The sequence below is a fragment of the Lontra canadensis genome, unplaced genomic scaffold (genome assembly GCF_010015895.1).
Source record: "Lontra canadensis isolate GAN:19392208 unplaced genomic scaffold, GSC_riverotter_1.0 scaffold24, whole genome shotgun sequence".
NCBI classification, from domain to species: domain Eukaryota; kingdom Metazoa; phylum Chordata; class Mammalia; order Carnivora; family Mustelidae; genus Lontra; species Lontra canadensis.
The window spans coordinates 2,010,495-2,033,879 of NW_022631018.1; the positions used below are offsets into that span (position 1 = coordinate 2,010,495).

Sequence of the window (23,385 nt, forward strand, 5' to 3'; positions counted from 1 at the left end):
CATATATTTAAAAAAAATGTCTGCTTATAGTTGACACACAATGTTACATTAGTTTCAGGTATACCACATAGTGATCCAATTTATTTATACATTATGCTATACTCACAAGTGTAGCTACCATCTATCACCACACAACAGTATTATAATATCACTGACTATATTCCCCATGCTTGACTTTGTTCAGTCTCATAAACAACAACAAAAAGTATATCTCCAAATTATGGCAACTTAGCCATATTAAGTAATAGTTTTTCTAATCTTTATCCCAAATAACATTCATATCACACACTTAGGAGGCTTAATAACTACATGACCACAGTCAAATAAAATTCAATAATTCCCATTATATGAAAAGTGAGAAAGGAGAAAAAATCTCAAGAATATATAAAGCAGTACTAAAGAGGAAAAAATAAGCAAGCTCCATTTGCTTCCACAGGAAAAAAGAAGAGAAATGAGATATGAATAAAAGAATGGTATAGAAATATAAGAGGGCTGGAAAGAAGAAAATAAAACTAAAGACCAAGAAAAAAAAAAAAGACCTAACAGTATACTTTTTATATAATTAAATTTTATGTAACTATATTTTACAATATACTTAACTACATGTTAATCAACAAATATTTATGGAGCACTTATTATGCTAAATACATTAGTAATATAATGCTGTCCTATCTCTAAATTTCTAATTTGGCTGGGGTAATACCCTTAGTCACCCATAATATCATTATAATTAGCATGCAATTTTTGAGAATTACAAAATGAATGGCATAGACAACCAGAATAAAAGCAGATTATCTGTTCAGTGATCACTAAAGAAAATTTGTTTTGCCCTGATACCTTTGTATTTTTCTCCAGAGTATAGCTGACAGAAGTGGTAGACAGCGGGATGTGAATATTAATATGAACTATACACTCTAATGAAAGCCATGAAGTTGATAGTCCATTTTGATACTTCCAATCTGCTGGTTTTGCTGAACTCTTTAGCAGTGGGGAAGGTGGAAAAACATAAGATACGTGATTTAGGTAAAATACATGGACCAATAAAATATCACAAAATGTACAACCTAATAACTCATACAAACTGATATTTAACATACTTGGCTAACTTCTTTCAACACAGGGCAACAGGTTAAAACTAAATAGAAATAAATCATGCATTAAATTCACTATTCTTTAATACATTCCAGGCAGCCTTGGCAACTCCAACCCCCAGTGCTAGGTGGAATCAGATAATTCATGTAGAATTCTGACAAGTCCTCTGGTTCTCAGCTGCAACTTCAACAGTGTCAATTCGGAAGCTTCTGTGTGGCGCAAATAATCAACTGAGTAACTATCAGGTGCCAGATGTTCTCCTTTCTGTCCTATCCTTGCTAACACAATACTGTGAAGTTACTTTTTCATACTGTTTTTAGACACCGTAGCAAAATTTTAGTCTGGATTCTTCTAGTAGGTAGGCTGCTTACTAGGCAATGTAACTACCAAAAGCCCAGATGCTTTTACTACCAGCCTCTCAGATATAATATTAAACACATAAATAGCCAGAGAGCACTTAAAAAAAAATATTTGAACAATGAAAAAAAATTTTCCTTGCTTGTAATGAAATTAATTATACTTCAAAATAAAAAGTAAAGCTGGTTGTGGACATTGATAGGAAGTGAAAGCACCAAAATTATTAAAACTAAATAACTGAATTTTATTTTAAAAATACTTTGTAATACAAAAATCTTTAAAAAGCAATTTTTCTTACCTTTGGATCATGGATATCATAAGTTCGACAAAATATTCTTTATGGATTAAGGACAGAAATAACCAAAAAAAGAAAAGTAATTCTTGATAATCAAAAGAAAATAAGCCATCAAAAAATAAAAATAAAGTACGTGCATCCAAGAATTTTTATAAAATCATACTTCATATACTAAAATATATACACATATATATCTATATGTATGTTTGCACAAATACATACATAACTTGTAAATAAGCACATACATATATTCACATTTTGTATAAACTAATATATATGTACACAAAAACCGCTCTAACTATAAAACTTGTGGTGCTTTAAATTATTCCCTATTGCTTAAAATCCTGCTAATCACAATGAATAGAATGGAAGCACTTGCAAAATTTTCCTCAAATACACATCCTCTATAACAAATAGGAGTTCTGGGTAGCCTGGGTGGCTCAGTCGGTTAAGCAGCTGCCTTTGGCTCAGGTCACGATCCCAGAGTCCTGAGATCAAGCCCTGCATCGGGCTCCCTGCTCAGCGGACAGCCTGCTTCTCCCTCTCCCTCTGCCAGCCGCTCTGCCTATTTGTGCTATCTCTCTGTCAAATAAATAAATAAAACAAATAGGAGTGCTGTTTTGAATTCAAGTCTGAAAATGTTCATTGGGTCAAAGGCCCAGTGTACATAAAACTTTTAAATACCAAAGGAGTTACAAGCTCAGCTTCTGCAGGAATGATCAGTTTTTGAATTTTGTCTTTTCAAGCCCTAATTTACTGGTTCCTTGCACCACTTCACTCCCCTGGTGTGGCTGCTCCAGCTTAGGAGGTACTCTTGTCCCTGAAAGAGGTAGAGAAAAGAACCCTAAGAAGGCTTTTAGTATCACTTGATCTCGGCTAAAGACATAAAAATTTCTTGGATGTCCTACACTGTCCAGCTCAGTTTGGAGGTGAACTACCCATTACTTTTAGTCCTTATTTTGCCTAAGCTGTCAGTTGGGCATTGACCTCTCTGTAGAGGACCTACTGAACATTAAAAAATGGGGTAGTTGGCTGGTTAAAGAGCTCAGAACCCCAGTCCTTGCCACCTTTCTCAAACTCTCTAACAATCCTAAAACATGATTAAAGCCATTGTTATGGGGCCCCTGGGTGGCTCAATGGGTTAAGCCTCTGCCTTCAGCTCAGGTCAGGATCTCAGGGTCCTGGGATCAAGGCCTGCATTGGGCTCTCTGCTCAGCAGGGAGCCTGCCTTCCTCCCCCACCCGCCTGCCTCTCTGCATACTTGTGATCTCTGTCAAATAAATAAATAAATAAATAAAGCCATTGTTACTCTTACTATTGTTGGCAGTCCTGATTACGTATTATTTACAGAAAAAACTTCCAAATTACACCTGTTTTAAAAATACGATATAAATTGGGGCACCTGGGTGGCTCAGTGGGTTAAATAAAGCCTCTGCCTTCGGCTCAGGTCATGATCTCAGGGTCCTGGGATCAAGTCCCGCATCGGGCTCTCTGCTAAGCAGGGAGCCTGCTTCCCTTCCTCTCTCTCTGCCTGCCTCTCTGCCTACTTGTGATCTCTGTCTGTCAAATAAATTAATAAAGGGGGGAGGCGTCAAGATGGCGGAGAAGTAGCAGGCTGAGATGACATCAGGTAGCAGGAGATCAGCTAGATAGCTTATCTAACCATTGCGAACACCTACAAATCCAACGGGAAATCGAAGAGAAGAAGAGCAACAATTCTAGAAACAAAAAATCGATCACTTTCTGAAAGGTAGGGCCTGCGGAGAAGTGAATCCAAAGTGACGGGAAGATAGACCGCGGGGGGAGGGGCCGACTCCCTGCAAGGGGCAGAGCAACAGAGCACAAAATCAGGACTTTTAAAAGTCTGCTCCATGGAGGGACATCGCTCCAGAGGCTAAACTGGGGGGAAGCCCACACGGGGTCAGCATAACCCCAGGTCCCGCAGGGTCACAGAAGGATCGGGGGTGTCTGAGTGTCGCAGAGCTTGCAGGTATTAGAACGGGGAAGCCGGCTACAGAGACAGAGCCGAGGAGTGAGCTCTCAGCTCGGAGTTACCTAGAACCGGTCACAGGCTCGGTCAGCTCGGAGCGTGGCCGGAGGCCAGGGTGACGGGAGCAAGTGGGCGCTGATCTCTGAGGGCGCACTGAGGAGTGGGGCCCCAGACTCTCGGCTCCTCGGGGCGGAGACTGGGCAGCCGCCATCTTCATTCCCGTCCTCCGGACTCTACGGAAAGCACTCAGGGAACAAAAGCTCCCGAAAGCAAACCCGGGCGGATTACTGAGCCCGGCCCCTGTTAAGGGCGGTGCAACTCCGCCTGGGGCAAAGACACTTGAGAATCACTACAACAGGCCCCTCCCCCAGAAGATCAACAAGAAACCCAGCCAAGACCAACTTCACTCACCAAGGAGAAGAGCGGAATTCCAGAGGAGAAGAAAGCAAATCTTATCTGGACAAAATGACAAGGCGGAAAAACTCACCACAAAAAAAAGAACAAGAGGCAGTACCGAAGGCTGGGGACGTAATCAATACAGACATTGGTAATATGACAGATCTAAAGTTCAGAATGATGATTCTCAAGGTTCTAGATGGGCTCGAAAAAGGCATAAAAGATATTAGAGAAACCCACTCCGGAGAGATAAAAGCCCTTTCTGGAGAAATAAAAGAACTAAAATCTAACCAAGTTGAAATAAAAAAAGCTATTAATGAGGTGCAATCAAAAATGGAAGCTCTTACTGCTAGGATAAATGAGGCAGAAGAAAGAATTAGTGACATAGAAGACCAAATGACAGAGAATAAAGAAGCTGAGCAGAAGAGAGACAAACAAATACTGGACCACGAGGAGAGAATTTGAGAGATAAGTGACACCATAAGACGACACAACATTAGAATAATTTGGATTCCAGAAAAAGAAGAGAGAGAGAGGGGAGCAGAAGGTATATTGTAAAGAATTACTGGAGAGAATTTCCCTAATATGGCAAAGGGAACAAACATCAAAATCCAGGAGATGCTAAGAACGCCCCTCAAAATCAATAAAAATAGGTCCACACCTCATCACCTGATTGTAAAATTTACAAGTCTTAGCGACAAAGAGAAAATCCTGAAAGCAGCCCGGGAAAAGAAGTCTGTGACATACAAGGGTAAAAACATTAGATTGGCAGCAGACCTATCTACAGAGACCTGGCAGGCCAGGAAGAACTGGCATGATATATTCAGAGCACTAAACGTGAAAAACATGCAGCCAATAATACTATATCCAGCTAGGCTATCATTGAAAATAGAAGGAGAGATAAAAAGCTTCCAGGACAAACAAAAACTGAAAGAATTTGCAAACACCAAACCAGATCTTCAGGAAATATTGAAAGGGGTCCTCTAAGCAAAGAGAGAGCCTAAAAGTAGTAGATCAGAAAGGAACAGAGACAATATACAGTAACAGTCACCTTACAGGCAATACAATGGCACTAAATTCATATCTCTCAATAGTTACCCTGAATGTTAATGGGCTAAATGCCCCAATCAAAAGACACAGGGTATCAGAATGGATAAAAAAACAAAACCCATCAATATGCTGCCTACAAGAAACTCATTTTAGACCCGAAGACACCTCCAGATTTAAAGTGAGGGGTTGGAAAACAATCTACCATGCTAATGGACATCAGAAGAAAGCTGGGGTGGCAATCCTTTTATCAGATCAATTAGATTTTAATCCAAAGACTATAATAAGAGATGAGGAAGGACACTATATCATACTCAAAGGGTCTGTCCAACAAGAAGGCCTAACAATTTTAAATATCTATGCCCCTAACATGGGAATAGCCAACTATATAAACCAATTAATAACAAAATCAAAGAAATACATCAACAATAATACAGTAATACTAGAGGACTTTAACACTCCCCTCACTGAAATGGACAGATCATCCAAGCAAAAGATCAACAAGGAAATAAAGGCCTTAAATGACACACTGGACCAGATGGACATCACAGATATATTCAGAACATTCCATTGCAAAGCAACAGAATATACATTCTTCTCTAGTGCACATGGAACATCCTGGGTCATAAATCAGGTCTCAACCGGTATCAAAAGATTGGGATCATTCCCTGCATATTTTCAGACCACAATGCTCTGAAGCTAGAACTCAATCACAAGAGGAAATTTGGAAAGAACCCAAATACATGGAGACTAAACAGCATCCTTCTAAAAAATGAATGGGTCAACCAGGAAATTAAAGAAGAATTGAAAAAATTCATGGAAACAAATGATAATGAAAACACAACGGTTCAAAATCTGTGGGACACAACAAAGGCAGTCCTGAGAGGAAAATATATAGCAATACAAGCCTTTCTCAAGAAACAAGAAAGGTCTTAAATACACAACCTAACCCTACACCTAAAGGAGCTGGAGAAAGAACAAAGAAAGCCTAAACCCAGCAGGAGAAGAGAAATCATAAAGATCAGAGCAGAAATCAATGAAATAGAAACTAAAAAAAAAAAAAAAAATAGAACAAATCAACGAAACTAGGAGCTGGTTCTTTGAAAGAATTAGTAAGATTGACAAACCCCTGGCCAGACTTATCAAAAAGAAAAGAGAAAAGACCCAAATAAATAAAATCATGAATGAAAGAGAGATCACAACCAACACCAAAGAAATACAAACAATTATAAGAACATACTATGAGCAACTCTACGCCAACAAATTCAACAATCTGGAAGAAATGGATACATTTCTAGAGACATATAAACTACCACAACTGAACCAGGAAGAAATAGAAAGCCTGAGCAGACCCATAACCAGTAAGGAGATTGAAACCGTCATCAAAAATCTCCAAACAAAAGCCCAGGGCCAGACGGCTTCCCAGGGGAATTCTATCAAACATTTAAAGAAGAATTAATTCCTATTCTCCTGAAACTGTTCCAAAAAATAAAAATGGAAGGAAAACTTCCAAACTCATTTTATGAGGCCAGCATCACCTTGATCCCAAAACAAGGATCCATCAAAAAAGAGAATTACAGACCAATATCCTTGATGAACACAGATGCGAAAATTCTCACCAAAATACTAGCCAATAGGATCCAACAGTTCATTAAAAGGATTATTTACCACGACCAAGTGGGATTTATTCCAGGGCTGCAAGGTTGGTTCAACATCCGCAAATCAATCAATGTGATACAATACATTAATAAAAGAAAGAACCATATGATACTCTCAATAGATGCTGAAAAAGCATTTGACAAAGTGCAGCATCCCTTCCTGATTAAAACTCTTCAAAGTGTAGGGATAGAGGGCACATACCTCAATATTATCAAAGCCATCTATGAAAAACCCACTGCAAATATCATTCTCAATGGAGAAAAACTGAAAGCTTTTCCGCTAAGGTCAGGAACACGGCAAGGATGTCTGTTATCACCATTGCTATTCAACATAGTACTAGAAGTCCTAGCCTCAGCAATCAGACAACAAAAGGAAATTAAAGGCATCCAAATCAGCAAAGAAGAAGTCAAACTATCACTCTTTGCAGATGATATGATACTATATGTGGAAAACCCAAAAGGCTCCACTCCAAAACTGCTAGAACTTGTACAGGAATTCAGTAAAGTGTTAGGATTCAAGTCAATGCACAGAAATCAGTTGCATTTCTTTACACTAACAACAAGACAGAAGAAAGAGAAGTTAAGGAGTCAGTCCCATTTACAATTGTACCCAAAACCATAAGGTACATAGGAATAAACCTAACCAAAGAGGCAAAGAATCTATACTCAGAAAACTATAAAGTACTCATGAAAGAAACTGAGGAAGACGCAAAGAAATGGAAAAATGTTCCATGCTCCTAGATTGGAAGAACAAATATTATGAAAATGTCTATTCTACCTAAAGCAATCTACACATTTAATGCAATCCCTATCAAAATCCCATCCATTTTTTTCAAAGAAATAGAACAAACAATCCTAAAATTTATATGGAACCAGAAAAGACCTCAAATAGCCAAAGGAATATTGAAAAAGAAAGCCAAAGTTGGTGGCATCACAATTCCAGACTTCAAGCTCTATTACAAAGCTGTCATCATCAAGACAATATGGTACTGGCACAAAAACAGACACATAAATCAATGGAACAGAATAGAGAGCCCAGAAATAGACCCTCAACTCTATGGCCAACTAATTTTCGACAAAGCAGGAGGGATTGTCCATTGGAAAAAAGACAGCCTCTTCAACAAATGGTGTTGGGAAAATTGGACAGCCACATGCAGAAAAATGAAATTGGACTATTTCCTTACACCACACACGAAAATAGACTCAAAATGGATGAAGGACCTCAATGTGAGAAAGGAATCCATCAAAATCCTTGAGGAGAACACAGGCAGCAACCTCTTTGACCTCAGCCGCAGCAACTTCTTCCTAGGAACATCGCCAAAGACAACAGAAGCAAGGGCAAAAATGAACTATTGGGACTTCATCAAGATCAAAAGCTTTTGCACAGCAAAGGAAACAGTTAACAAAACCAAAAAACAACTGACAGAATAGGAGAAGATATTTGCAAATGACATACCAGATAAAGGGCTAGTATCCAAAATCTATAAAGAGCTTAGCAAACTTAACACCCAAAGAACAAATAATCCAATCAAGAAATGGGCAAAGGACATGAACAGACATTTCTGCAAAGAAGACGTCTAGATGGCCAACAGACATGAAAAAATACTTCACATCACTCGGCATCAGGGAAATACAAATCAAAACCACAATGATATAGCACCTCATACCAGTCAAAATGGCTAAAATTAACAAGTCAAGAAATGACAGATGCTGGCGAGGATGCGGAGAGGGGAACCCTCCTACACTGTTGGTGGGAATGCAAGCTGGTGCAACCACCCTGGAAAACAGTGTGGAGGTTCCTCAAAAACTGAAAATAGAGCTACCCTATGACCCAGCGATTGTACTACTGGGTATATACCCTAAAGATACAAATGTGGTGCTCTGAAGGGGCACGTCCACCCAAATGTTTATAGCAGCAATGTCCACAATAGCCAAACTATGGAAAGAACCTAGATGTCCATCAACAGATGAATGGATAAAGAAGATGTGGTATATATACACAATGGAATACTATGCAGCCATCAAAAGATATGCAATCTTGCCATTTGCGACGACATGGATGGAACTAGAGGGTATTTGCTTAGTGAAATAAGTCAATCTGAGAAAGACAACTATCATATGATCTCCCTGATATGAGGAAGTGGAGATGCAATGTGGAGGGGTTGGCGGGTAGGAAAAGAAAAAATGAAAGAAGGTGGGATTGGGAGGGAGACAAACCATAAAAGACTCAATCTCAAAAAACAGACTGAGGGTTGCTGGGGGGAGGGGGGATGGGAAAGGGTGGTAGGGATATGGACATTGGGGAGGGTATGTGCTATGGTGAGTGCTGTGAAATGTGTAAACCTGGCAATTCACAGACCTGTACCCCTGGGCATAAAAATACATTTTGTGTTTATTAAAAAAATAAATTAATAAAAAATAATACAATAATTAATTAATTAATCAAATCTTTTAAAAAGGTTAAAAAAATACGATATAAATTAATGTTTCGGGAAAAAAACTTGCAGAATATTATTTTGATATCATATACTTTAAAATATAAACTCCTAAATAAAAGATACTTTTTTGTGGAAGAACAAATGTGAAGTGTCACTCGTTCCGAGATCTCCTCTTCTGTGAAATTCCATAATCTCCTTTTATTGATAGATTTTTCCACAGCAAATACTAGCTGAAAGGGAACAAAACACACATCAACTTAATGCAAAATAAGAGAACACAAGTAAGTGCAGAGAAAGATAATTATAATGACTCTAAGCTCCCAATGAGCTTTAAAATTCCATGATTCTATTATCAAGTTTTGTTTTCTTCAAAACAAAGAGTGAAACTGATTATTAACCTTTTGGATTCCGTTCTTAGGAATCTATAAAATTTGGGTTCCAAATATAAAAATATAAATCACTGTCATTTATCAACTGACATGAGGAATTAATTTGGGGTAATTACCATTTAAGTTTAGAAGTATAGAATAAAGACTGTTTTAATTAGAATGAGAAATGACAAGTGATTTTTAATCTACAAAAATGAAGCATGTCACCCATTTGGGATTTCTTATGAAATACCACAAAAGACATAAGGCACTATGTAAGTACATATAAAATACAGTAGCAGCAAACTGAATGAAAATCAGAAATAGTGACATACATTTATGCCCCAAGTAAGAATTATAGAAATGCATACTTGATATGAGTAGAGGGGTCATAAATTTGACTCTATACTTCCTAATCATAATGTACACAGGGACAAGCCTAATCTGTTACCTAATTCACATGGTCCATAAACTGAACACAATTGATGAAAAGAGGCACAACTTTCTTGATAATGATATCAAAAGAGATTTCTTCAAAGGTGATAGCAGGTAATATAACAAAGTTCTCAACAATGACCTTATGGGAGACACTAGGGTTATAAGGTTACTTCTTACAAAGTTCCTCACTATAGGCAGCAGAAGTAAAGTCAGAAAACAGAAACTCAATAATGTCTTTAGAAATACAGCATTTCTTAGCATATAAGCCAAGCAGAGAGAGTCAATTATCATATGGTTTTGCTTATTTGTGGAGCATAAGGAATAACACAGAGGACATGGGGAGATGGAGAGGAGAAGGGAGTTGGGGGAAATTGGAGGGGGAGACGAACCATGAGAGACTGTGGACTCTGAAAAACAATCTGAGGGTTTTGGAGGGTTGAAGAGTGGGAGGTTGGGTGAGCCTGGTGGTGGGTATTATGGAGGGCACGTATTGCATGGAGCATTGGGTGTGGTACATAAACAATGAATTCTGGAACACTGAAAAGAAATTTAAAAAATAAGGAGGGGTGCCTGGGTGGCTAAGTGGGTTAAAGCCTCTGCCTTCAGCTCAGGTCATGATCCCAGGATCCTGGGATGGAGCCCCACATCAGGCTCTCTGCTCAGCAGGGAGCCTGCTTCTCCCTCTCTCTCTGCCTGCTTCTATGCCCACTTGTGTCTGTCAAATAAATAAATAAAATCTTTTAAAAAAATAAATAAAAATTAAAAAAAAAATACCATCACAGGTCTAGAAATACAGCATTTCTAAAGTCTTATTTGCTTGTTAGGAACAAAAATGATACAAAAGCAAAAGGAAAAGGAAAGAGGACCAATTGTATCTCTCTAGCACTGAGGCTACGTTCAACTGATTCAGTCCAGTGCCAACCACAATAAGATGCACAACCACTGCGATTAAAAACACATACATTTAGATGATATTTCAAAATGTCAAAGAAGATGAACAACTGTAAAAGATATGTTTAATTAAAATGGAAAAAACAGCAGAAATTTGAGTAACTTGCCAGGGACAGGAATATTTCCATTTTCTTCCCTTTCTCCCTCATGTACAAATTACAAAGATTTAAAGTGGGACATTTGACAGGAAAGGTTATAAACCTGGAAGAATCTGTAGAAACTGTGATTATTACTGGCTGCACACCAGAAAATGTTTTTTGGAGATTCTGGGGGGTTTTACACTTCTCAAGATTATAGGTTCCCCCCTCTCTCGGGATGGGAAATAACTTTTCGAAGGCTCCTTTGGATCCTGAGTACTAAAAGAGATGAAAGCTGCCTGCACAGAGTTTGCTTTAGATTTGGACTTAAGGGGAAACAGCTTGAAGACCTTCATATTTATTTACAGACTATGTTACCCAATTTACTGATATGGGAATAAAAAAAAAAAGAGGTGACTAATGATAAATACTCTGCCCAGGAATGCACAGTAAGTATCTGATTATGTTGTACTCTCAGAATCGTGAGAAAATGGAACAGGTGTAGAATCACAAAATCTGTCAATTTCACATTACAGCAATCACATGGAACTAGAAGGAAGTTCTAGCAGAATACTGCTATTGTACAAGAAAAACTGTTAAACCACTATAATTTCTCTTGTAATAGTAAAAAATTATCTTTAAACTTAAAGCTGTTTAAAAATACATAGCTTTGATTAAAAATAGAATATTTCAGACTTACTCTACGCAGGGCATTTTGAAAATCATTTCCCATTTCTAAAGTTGTAATGATAAATACTCCAAGAACTAAAAGTCCCCCTGGTAGCATTCTGGACACCTAAAAATAGAAATATAGTATCAGTTAAGATAAGCATTTGTCATTATATGCAATCTTTTGTGTTTGATAAGCTAAATATTAAATCAGCAAACACTCATTGGGTCCCAACTATATGCACAGCATTGAGGTGGGAGCTTTGAAAAATGGGTTAAAATATTGAGAAATGGTTGATAACCTGAGCAATGAGGCATCATTATATAAACAATCTTCCTAGAGTGTCCTTAATTTTTTGCCTTTATAACTAAAGCCATTTAATACCATTAATAATGACACCTTTTACTCCTTTCTCATGAGATCACAGATTGAAATATCTTCTAAAAATTTTTTAATGGCTTCTACTGTCACCTAAATAATATATAAATTTAATCTGCTACGGTATTTCAGACTCTCTAAAATCTAGCTAATCTGATATTCAGGGCCTCACTTGGCATTACTTTCCCTGAAATACCATACACATATCTGGCTAATTCTATACCTTCATTCAGACTGCTCCCTCAGCCTACACTAACTTTCCCTTACCTTCTATGGGTCTGAACTCTAATGAATACTTCAAAGTCAGCTTGAGGAAGCTGCCTTCCCTGATACTTTGATCTCCCAACTCCCATAAGACTTTGGTGTAGTTTTCCCATAGAACTTATCATTACTTGTGTGCGATGGTCTGGAAGTTCTTTAAGGGAAGCCTGGGATTTAAAGAGAGGGGCTCTAACCTGAAAATCCATTGTTTCCTATTTTTCACATTTACTTCAATTTTTTACATCTATTTATTATATTGGGTATAAATGTTATTTCCAATTTTTCTTTAAAATAATATTGTAAAAATGCTAGCAAGGCTTTCTGTGTTCATGGGATTCTTTGGTTAGACTCAATTTCTTGAAGTGGATTACTAGTTTATGAAGTTATGCCTATTCTTAAGGTTTTTGACCCATATTACCAATTTGTCCTCCATAATATGTTATTTCTCTTCACGTGATTGTGGCTAGTTCCTAATAACACATTAACCTCTTTCCACCATCTAAACTCAGAGATAAAGTGCTTTTTGTGTGCATACATAGCACAAACACACACAAAACTGATCAGAAAGTTAAATCTTCTTAGATACCATAGTCTATAACTGAATATATTTACATTGTGTCTCCTTGTGTTTCCCTCTGATTTCATTAATTCTATTCATTATAGTAGCACATACAAAGCAAAGCTTGACATATAAATAAAGAACAAAATTTCCATATTTAGCATGGAAATATGCATATTTTCAAAATCACCAACACATAAAAGTAGCTGTTTCTTTCTAGAGGCAAAATAGTAACCTACTTTGTTATAAAAATTTTCTTTGTATGCGTACAGATATGACATACATCTCTCTATACATATGTGTGTATATATGCTATACACATTTGTATAAGTATGTAATTTTACGAGAAACAAATAACAAAACCGGAGTCAAAATTATTTAGAAACCATTGGGAATTTAAGTTTAAAATATTTAATATTTTCATTAGAAGGTGATATTAAAAATTTCTTAGATTCTTTTACTATACACCAACCCCCATCACAAACACATACACACCTACAGATAAACATGTGCCTCTCTGAAAAATTTAAAGTTGATGAGAGATGGAAATGATTACTTTTACCTTACTCTAACATCTCCTATTAATTGACATAATCCATTCAATGACTACTTTTAAGTGTATTTACTCAGCATTCCCTCTTACCCACTCCCAAATCTGTTTCTTCCTATGAGAAGGCCAACACCATCTCCCTAGACATCCAGGTTAGAAATCTCTGTCATCTTTAGCTACTTTCTCAAATGCTCCTCATTCTCAGTCTACTTGGTCCCTAAATCATCTTGCTACTAGCTCTGTGACCACAGTGTTTTGGCAATGAAATTTTAGCTCACTGCATTAGCTAATTCATGCATTCATTTATTCAATTTTGGAGTTCATGTAAACCATGGAAACAGTATGCGTGGCACTAAGGAAATAGTCATAAACAAAACAGATGTCACCTATCCTCATGAAACTAAGTCTAGTATGGGCTCACATCATCTTTTTTTGAACGATTACAGTAAATGATGTTCAGTCTCTCTACTTTCCATTTACACTCTATCAAGATATTGAAATTATTTTCTCAATTACTGATCAATCATATTAATTGCTTCTCAAGATAGGGAGCTCTGAGAGCCTACCACAGAGCTACTATCTATCAAAGAAATTCCTCACTTCTTAGGATGGCACTCCAAAACCATCTATAAACTGGCCCCTTCCAGCCTTCTGTCTACATAGATTCTTTTACATACCTGTGTTTCAATTATAACCAATTGCTTGCTCTGCCCCAACTCCTTCCCTTAACTTTCATAACTTTGGGTCATTTACTCATACTGTCCTTTGTGTGTTCAGTGTGTTCTCTGATTTCTACTGACAGTCCTACTCATCTTACATGTTCAGAAACTTCTGTGAAGCCATTTGATTCCAGCCATTGGCAGGTACTTAATTATTCGGCATCCTATATTCTTATAGCACTTTTCTACTTTTACCCCATTTCTCTTGTGGTAATGTCTTTCACTTTGGTTACAACATACATTCTAAGGACATTAAAAAGAACCTAACCTAACCATCATTTTATTCTCACAGTACCTATGTTAAGTTTTTGAAACAATCTGACCAGCAACTTTATTATCAAAAACAAGTATTATTTTAAAGAACACTTGGAAATAAGCTAAAGGACCAATAACAAAAAGAGATTAAAAAACATAAACGTTTTTAAACATGAAAAAGCATAAAGGTTAACAATTGAAAAGCACAGCATATAAAATCAAAGGCTTTCAAATCAGACTGCCTGGGTTCAAATCCCAGTTCCATCACTTATTATGTAATCTTGGGTGGGTTATTTAATCTCAAGTAAAAAATGCTTTTTAAAATTAGACACAAGTAGTCAACAAATGAAAAATATAATCATGGACAAAACAGAACAGAAAAATTCTTCTATCACTGATATACTATGCAAGTTTTGAAAACTTAAAAATGAGTACTCTGAAGTCCTAGTCTAGTAACCTGAGGATGAAGTGCTTTTGTTTCGTTGGTCAATAAGCACAACTTAACTATATGAAAAGACAAATATGGTAACCTGGTTGGCATGTTCTGTGGCCCATTCTTCATCCAAGTTCTCCAACTTAGCATTTTGTTGACGTTTGAGGTTCTCATTTTGTTCCTCTTTGGGTGGCGTTCTAGTGGCAAGAATGATATAATCCTTTGGTGAAGAACACTTAAAAACAAATTAGAAAAGCTTATTAGAGTGACATCTGATTGAAGAATATAAAGCTCTTGTGACATGCAAAAACAGTAATATTCATAGCAGCTTAAATTATTATTATTATTATAATGGAATCTATAAGAAAAATCGTTTCCCTCACACATCATTTATTTATATACTTAATATCACCTCCATATTTGTTTGGGTATCTTCAATATGAATCATATAATGGTCCTTATAAACAGCTTACCGGTTGAGTCAATGTACTGTACTGTAACTAAAATATATTTGATCAATTTTCTAGTTTTATTTTCTAGATAATCTGAACAGATTGAATCGTTCAGCACATATAAAAACTCAGTAAAATAAAGCAACAAAAGACCTTGTGTTTCTTACTTCCATTGAAACAATGGTAGTAGGGAACTTGTATATGTGTGTCCACAGAAAAGCAATGGGGATGGGGGATATATAATTGAAGTGATATCAGATTAGTGTTCCTCAGTTTTAACAGCACTTAAATGGTAACCAAAGGTGGGATATATGAAGATAAATTCAGGGAACTTTTAATGGCTCAGTCTCACTACAGTGAGAGTTTGCTATAAAGAAAAAGTAAAAATAAGGCAGATAAAACCAGTTATTGTGGGGTTATTCTCATACATGACCTGAAACTGCCACTATGAGTGTCACCCTGGAATAGAAAATAAAGGAAGAGAAATTATTTCTACAAAAGTTATTTCCAGAAAGTTACATTCAAATGCACACAAGAAAAGGCAGGTGCTGATTAAGCAAGCATGACTTTATAAAGTAAAAGAAAATGACCCAGAGAGCAGGAAACAGGCAAGCTTGAGGGAAAGAAAAAAGTGATGAACCCTGGAATAAAGAAGAAGAAACATACTGGAAGGGATGAAAGGGCAGAATAAGGAAATCATGGAAGGAAAACCCTAAATTGTGGGAGACTTGTTTGTAAGATGGTAGTTTTGCCAATTTCTAGAAACAGCCCATGTAAGTAAGACAAGTTTGGAAAAGGGTATTACTCTCTGATCTTTTATCTTTACTGAAGATGCCTTTCTCTGAGACTCTTATTCCCTTAAACTTTTTCAAATAAAGGGAAATATAAAACCTTAAATAAAAAGTTGCTAACAAAAAGAACCCCATATTGGATGCAAGTAACTTCAATCAAAAAGTAGTTCAGGGAGCCAACGTGGCTCAGTCAGTTGGGTGGCTGCCTTTGGCTCAGGTCATGATCTCAGGGATCCTGGGATCAAGGCCAGTGTTGGGCTACCTCCTCAGTGGGGTGTCTGCTTCTCCCTTTCCCTCTGCCCCTCCCCCTGCTTATGCTCTGTCTCTCTCTCTAATAAATAAATTAAATCTTTTTAGTTCAGATTATTACCAAGAGGGGTAGTTTGGCTGTCTAAGGAGAGGCCTCATAGTGTAGTGTTACCTGGTCTCTCAGGGCTAGAATGATATTAACTAAGCTCACTCAGAATGATGCTGAAAACAAGAATACCATGAAAGGTATACACATGACTCTTCTTGATAGTACATTCTTTATAAGCAGATAACGTGTGGCTTCAAATCACAGGAGGAAGTAACTTCAAAATCTGGGTAGAATCGGAACAAGAGAAGCTAATTATGCAATTTGAAGGTTGTAAGGCATTATGATAAAATATCCAGAAAGAAAATTGTCACAATAGAACTATTTTTGCTACTAGGTATTAAAATCAAATCCTTGGGCCACAGTGTACACTTCCCTAAATAGTGTTTAGGTGGCATAGCCAGTTTGTCCATGACTCTCCTTTTTTTATTGCTTTCTACTGCTAACCTATCCTCCCTGCTGATTACATTTGTCTTCAATTGTAATAAATCAGCAGGTGCTTATGCTTTTTAAAGTAACTGCTCAAATCTCCATTCCATTTTGTATTGATTTTTAAGGATTAATTCCAAAAGGGAAATAATATTTGTTTTATTTGCAAATTTCTATTCCCTCTTCCTCTCTCCACTGAATCAACATTAAAAAAAATTCAGTAAGATGAGTGATTACCATAGCATGTAACAAAAGACATGACCACTATTGCCACAAGACTGAGATAAAATAATGGGAATAAAGTTGTCAAAAACTACTTTTGCAAAGAATTAAGACAACCAGGAATTAATAAAAAAGATTAGAAGAAAGTACAAAACCCTTCGAAAGACAATAAAATATGCATAATTTGATCATTGAAATTCTAATTTTGGAGTTTCTACATTATGAGTTATGTTTACATTGTCAAAAGGAAATGTGTTCTGACTTAAGCAAACCTGGGCTTGGTTTGTCCTGCTTCTCCACATTTTTCCTCAAAGACCATTTTAAGTTCTTCTACATTCCATTCCTCCATTCCCTAACCTTGAGCTTACGGTTAAATAGCACATTTTAACTTTAAATAAACAAGTAATTTGTTTTATCAATAAATGCACTAAAAAGATACATACCTGTCCAATTAAAAGACCTGAGACAAAAGCCTTTCCTTGAAGATTTATGTTTGAAAGATACTGGCCAACAGTCTCTTCTACAATGTAGGTTCTTCCCATTATCGGGAACTAATTCAATCTCCTAAATTACAAGAAAAAGATACACGCCATTTTTAGGTAAAAATATAATTTGCAATGTTTTTGTCTGGGGGTTATATAGCAACAGAAGTAGTACCATCCTGATTACTATCCCATGCCTTGCAGAGATTGCTTATCAGGTAGGGTATTCTTTCCTGCAAAGTTCAAACATAGCTTCAGAATTCTCAACACAGTGCTGCCGGAAATGACTACCAATCAACTAGAGCTGCCATAAAAGATAAAACTCACTTCCATTATCTAAGATAAAGGGAGAGAATGCTAACTTACTAGTCAACACACCTAACTTATTTACTACTCCTTAGTTGTATCATTTTTGATAGTCTATTCCTGAGCCTTATTGTAATCATTTCTAAAACAGGAAAGAGGACAATTTCTGAACTGCTCTTAGCAGGGAGAGACCAAATTCATTTACTCAATAAGCATACTATGAAGAATTACTGTGTGCTAGAAATTGTGGTAAGTGGGATGGCACAAAGATGAATAATACTTGACCTACGGCCTTGAGTAACTCACAGCACAATTAGAATTATGGAATTCGATAAGCAGCAGTGCAATAATAATGAACATTTACAGAGTTTTTTCTAAGTACTTTATATATGGTAACATCTGTAATGTTCACAAAAACTCCAGGAGGGAGGTACTATTATTATAAATCCTGTTTTATAGATGAAGAAACCAAAAGGAAGAAAAGAAATGTAACTTGCTAAGCAACGAAGCTGGTAAATGGCAAAGGTGGGACTTAAACTCAGGTGGGATTTAAACTCAGGCAGTCTCGCCCTAGAATCCATGCCCTTAAGTGCTATGTTCATGCTGAGGAATCATACCTCCACCCTCAGCTAAACCTTTACAAAGGGTGGTGCTGTTCTGCACTCCTGTGCTCGTTCTCTCTCTCCAGTTTGTAAACAACAGTTGCAGCATTTTGAATAGAAATAATAGTCGTTTCAATTGTTCAAAAAGTTTCAGTCTTATTTAGTACAACAAAGTCAAGGCAATTGCAGATGAGGTAGGGTGGTGTATCCGCCACCACTAAACCTCCAATCACAATGATTTTGCATTACTCTAAAAGTAAAGCCCAGGGAACTGGTTCCAGTCTGAAATTGCCTACTGGATGTTGTTTTTTCAAAGAGCATGTTCAGTTTTGTCTCAAAGTGCATTCAATTTCTTCCCAGCTCTTTTCCAACAACTGCAAGTAAATGTGGTTTGCACAAGAGTTATTTTTAGATTAAGTCTAGAACTGCCTATCTAAATCATGAATGCCGCTATAAATTTAAAGGTTTTCCACTTTTAATTGTGCCTTAGCATATTAAACTTCCCTCTTCTCCGTCACGCTATTCCACTCCTTTTCCTTCTGCCTTAATAGTTCTTGATTATTGAGAGAAAAAGCAGTGACAGTCACTCCAAAGTTATATATAACTTCCCAATCTTATTTTTTAAGGTGTCACCCAGTAATCATATTACTTTAATGCTTCTTCAAAACTTTAAAATATAGCCAACCATACTTTACAAAGGGCACTACTAAAAACACAGATCTTGCCTAAAACAGTTCAATTTATCCTGAAGTGTTGTGTGACAACATAAGCTATGCAAGTTGTCCAAGCATGGCGACTTGAGACAATTTTATCTCTTTGTACTCTGGTTTCCTAGTCTACAAAATAAAGATTTTGAATCAGGCAAGTCTGAAAATCTATCTAGTTTTAGGACTGTTGATTCCCAGTAGAGGATATCTGCATTTTCCAAATAGCAGATCACTAATAGTGAGCCAAGGGCATAGTACAGTACTACGCATACCAGCAACCCTAATTAAAGTGCTTATATAAAATATTTTGGGGGGGAAATCAACTTGTCCTTAATAATATTCACAAAAGGGCTGCTACTGTGGGAACTGAGGGCGGGGGGGGGGGAATGAATTGGGAATTGCTTTATTTTCACTGAAGAAGTTAAGAATTCTTTCGTGAGAGTAATTAAACATGAAATAATGTACAGATTCAGCATAGAAGTCACAGAATCCCAATCTGGACACAAGCAGTTCTATGACGAAGCAAGGTGATAAGCGGTTTTTAAGAATGTGTTTTAAAACTTTTGTTATAACGGTTTTTCCATCTTGAAAATACAAGCATATGGTAGCCCTTTCTACAGTATTACCTTAAAACATAAAAACAAAGGCTGCAAAGCCCTCCTGCATTACTTTAAATCCTCCCCCTGGAAAATGAACCAGGCTCCGTCAATTCCTGTTGGTTCGCTGTCACCCGCCCCGCCACATACAAAAGGCATCTAAGTCCGCTGTCTTAAAGTAAGTTCTGTCATAACTCGGCTTGAATGTGGTACCCGAGGCTCTGCCCATACGTTTCCTACACTCGGTTCCTTTTCTTCCTCCTGAGCCCGAGCGCACACACTCAACCCTCACATACACGTATTACACCCGTAGGCTGACTCACCTGCGCTCAGAATGTGCCCGCGTGACAGACAAATCTGTCGAACTCTCGGTCCTTCTCAGAAGGGGACTTAAGGTGCAAGTACAACCCTCCGAGGGCCAGATTCCCCTCGGGTCCAAATTCCACAGCCAATGAATTCATCAGAAAGCGACAAACTTCCCACACCTCACTTCCCTCTTCCAACCCAGGGTCTCTGGAGTCGGGTGGCGCCGTCTGATGACGCACGCTGCCCCCCTTCCTTCACCGCAGTACTTCAGCCAAAGCGACTGCGGTCGCCACCCCGCCCCCTTCCGGGCGCCATTGAGAGCGTGGCGGTAGCCCGGCGACTGCCGTCCAGTCCCGCCCGGACCGATGCCCTCTAGTGGTTCAGTGTCTAGAAGCCGCCAAAGAGGACGACCCATGGCATCCCGGAGCTTTGACGGTAAGGCCGCCTTGCTTTTCGGGGAGGGACGTGAGTTGACGAGTACTCTGTGGCGCCACCTCGCGGACAGTGGTCATGCTGCCGGGCGAGGAGACCGTGGAGGGCGGGGAGGAAAAAAAAGGAAGCTGAATGGGCGGTGCGCAATCAGGCTCACGGAAGGGGTTGAGAAAAACACTACGTTTCCCGCAGGCCCGCGCGGCTTGAGGCGGGTGGACTGGGGAACCGGAAATCAGACTGGGTCAGAGGCCGCGGCTGAACTCGGTTTCCCAGGGTGCCCAGCTACCGGCGGCTGCGCGCGCATTTCGGGCGCGGGCGCGTTTGGTGCCAGCGCTGAGGCTGGACTCGATTTCCCAGGGTCCCGCCGCGGGAGCCTCCGGCGGGCAGGCGCACGCGAGCCGCGGAGCGAGGTGACCGAGGCGGCCGCCCAGGCTTCTGGGTCCTCTTGGTCTTCGTCTTTCTTCTCGGTTTCTGCTGCGCCGGCCGCTTGCCCCGCGGCCTCCGGCCCGATCGACATGGCGGCTGTGTTGCAGCAAGTCCTGGAGCGCACAGAGCTGAACAAGCTACCTAAGTCCGTCCAGAACAAACTGGAGAAGTTCCTTGCGGACCAGCAATCCGAGATCGATGGCCTGAAGGGGCGGCATGAGAAATTTAAGGTGGAGAGTGGTAAGTGGCGACGCTCTTCCCGCTCTTGATGCTGGGCCCGACTCCTTATTAGCTATGGCTGGTCTTCTCCCCTTGCGAGCTTGCGTTCTGCCTACGACTTCCCTGGTGGCATCACTTCCCCGGCTCCTTAGACCGCCCCGAGGCCTTCTTTTACCTACTCTCACAGTTTGAAATGAAGGCGCCTTTTTGTTTGTTTTAAACGGAATTTACACTTCGTTCCGTTTTCTTCGTAATTAGTGTGGTCTTACTGAGGGACACTTAAGGTTCGGCGCGTAGAAATTGTGAAGATCTGGGTGTGTTTCCTCCGGGCTAGCGAGAGGCTGCGGCGCCTGTCTCTAAACTTAGAGTACCCTATCTTTCTGTTGCTTTGCGGGTAATTTCCGCTCACTTTTCTGCACACCTGCCTTCAGAGGTGTTTGTCTCATTGACTGATTCGCGCACTTAGTTCTGTTTTTCAGTCCTGCGCGCTGTTTAGGTGACGAACTACATGGTCAGATAAAGGAGTAGGTGCCTAAGACAGCATTGGAAACACAGCGAACGTAAATGAGTTTGATCCATCGGATTTTTCTCTAAAAGTTGGGAGTTTAAGGACCCGTTGATAGGTACTTACAGTAGACCCTCAAATAAGAAAGTTACCGACAATAGTAACTTGAATATCCGGTAAGAAAGATTAAGATCATAGGAACTACCGTTAGTGAAATACAAACTGTTATTTGTCCTGGTTTATCTGGGGGCGTGGGGGGTATGTTGCTGTTTTTGCTAAACTGATTGAAAATTCTGAATACATTATCGCTTCAAAAATGTAATTATTAAGCGGAATTGGTGTCAAAAAGTAATTCTCTGAATCCCAACACTGAAGATACAACGCGTCTGTTCATTAACTTATACATAAATATCGATTGTCTTCTTTGTGCTTGATACTGTGCTGAACAGGACACACTCAGTCCTTCCCCTGTAAAGTTAACTCATTTTTTACATAAGGTTAATTATTTTATGTTTTTGGATATTTGAGTCTTTCAACAGAACCTTTTTTTTCCCCCAGTTTTTTTTTTTAATTTTTAATTTTTTAGTAACAGATAATGTATTATTAGCCCCAGGGGCACAGGTCTGTGAATCGCCAGGTTTACACACTTCACAGCACCCACCATAGCACATGCCTTCCCCAGTGTCCATAACCCAACTACCCTCAACAGAACCTTTTAAAACAAAGCAGTGTTTAATCCTTTTTTTCTCCATTTAAAAAGGGGTTTTTTTTGTATGTGTGTGTGCTTTATGCTAAAATGTCTACTGATGTTTGGGGAAAATACGGAGATAAGTAGTAAGATATGTTGCCTACCTTGAAGAATTTCAGTCTTGTGGATCAGACATAGAAGTTGGAAAACCCCCTGTAGATCTTACTTTCTTTTGTTATGTTCATGCAAGTCAGTTGGAAATGTTCAAGTTCTTTCAGTGCTCTATTTATCTTTACTCAAATTCTCTTATTTGGAGTGCAATTCAAATACTGTGTCTTAAATACTAAAATCAACATTGTTAAAAAATAAGTAGCATATTGACTGTGTGTACATGTGTGTTTGATTTTATTTTTTTCTCTGCTTCTGAAGAACAACAGTACTTTGAGATAGAGAAGAGGCTGTCGCACAGTCAGGAGAGACTTGTGAATGAAACCCGAGAGTGTCAAAGCTTGAGGCTTGACCTAGAGAAGCTCAGTAAGTATTTTTACACCATTATTTTATTTTTGTAGTATGGAGATCTTTAGGCACTTTTTTCTATGCTTTGGAAACATTGATTTACTGTTTATGAAAATACTGATGGTTGTTGTTTTCATTTATAGTGGTATTTGGAGTTTTCACTTGATGGTAAAGACTTTATTAAGAACATAAGGTTTAATTAATGGTCAGGAGACCTGGGTTCTAATTCTGACTACTATAAAAGCTCTTTTGTCATATGTAAATCATGACATACAAAATGGCTAGAACCACCTGTCCATCTGCTTACATAACTGTACAGATCAAATGAGAGTTGTTTGAAAGCATTTTTAAAAGTCATAATGCATTGTGCAACTGAAAACGTAATTAAGGAGAGAATTATTTTTAATTTGTTGAAGATT

The 23,385-nt window shown here is 38.3% G+C and overlaps 2 protein-coding genes across 7 annotated transcripts in view; one reads left to right on the forward strand and one right to left on the reverse strand.

Annotated features, from left to right (window-relative positions):
• ODR4 (odr-4 GPCR localization factor homolog) overlaps positions 1–20,317 on the reverse strand; it is a 43,476-nt gene extending 23,159 nt beyond the window's left edge. Inside the window, exons 1-7 of one of the 2 annotated variants that reach the window (XM_032862621.1) lie at positions 20,198–20,313; positions 17,625–17,745; positions 15,030–15,167; positions 11,808–11,903; positions 9,397–9,503; positions 1,748–1,784; positions 838–978 (exon numbers count right to left, since the gene is read on the reverse strand). In XM_032862621.1, coding sequence (XP_032718512.1) covers positions 838–978; positions 1,748–1,784; positions 9,397–9,503; positions 11,808–11,903; positions 15,030–15,167; positions 17,625–17,723 — 618 coding nt within the window. In that variant the 5' untranslated portion in view covers positions 17,724–17,745; positions 20,198–20,313. Of the gene's footprint in view, positions 1–837; positions 979–1,747; positions 1,785–9,396; positions 9,504–11,807; positions 11,904–15,029; positions 15,168–17,624; positions 17,746–20,197 lie in introns of both variants that reach the window. The other variant, XM_032862622.1, reaches the window with a different exon arrangement.
• A 614-nt stretch (positions 20,318–20,931) lies between these two features.
• TPR (translocated promoter region, nuclear basket protein) overlaps positions 20,932–23,385 on the forward strand; it is a 65,836-nt gene continuing 63,382 nt past the window's right edge. For 4 of the 5 annotated variants that reach the window (XM_032862614.1, XM_032862612.1, XM_032862613.1 and 1 more), the window contains exons 1-2: positions 20,970–21,278; positions 22,880–22,984. In XM_032862614.1, coding sequence (XP_032718505.1) covers positions 21,128–21,278; positions 22,880–22,984 — 256 coding nt within the window. In that variant the 5' untranslated portion in view covers positions 20,970–21,127. Of the gene's footprint in view, positions 21,279–22,879; positions 22,985–23,385 lie in introns of all 5 variants that reach the window. The other variant, XM_032862615.1, reaches the window with a different exon arrangement.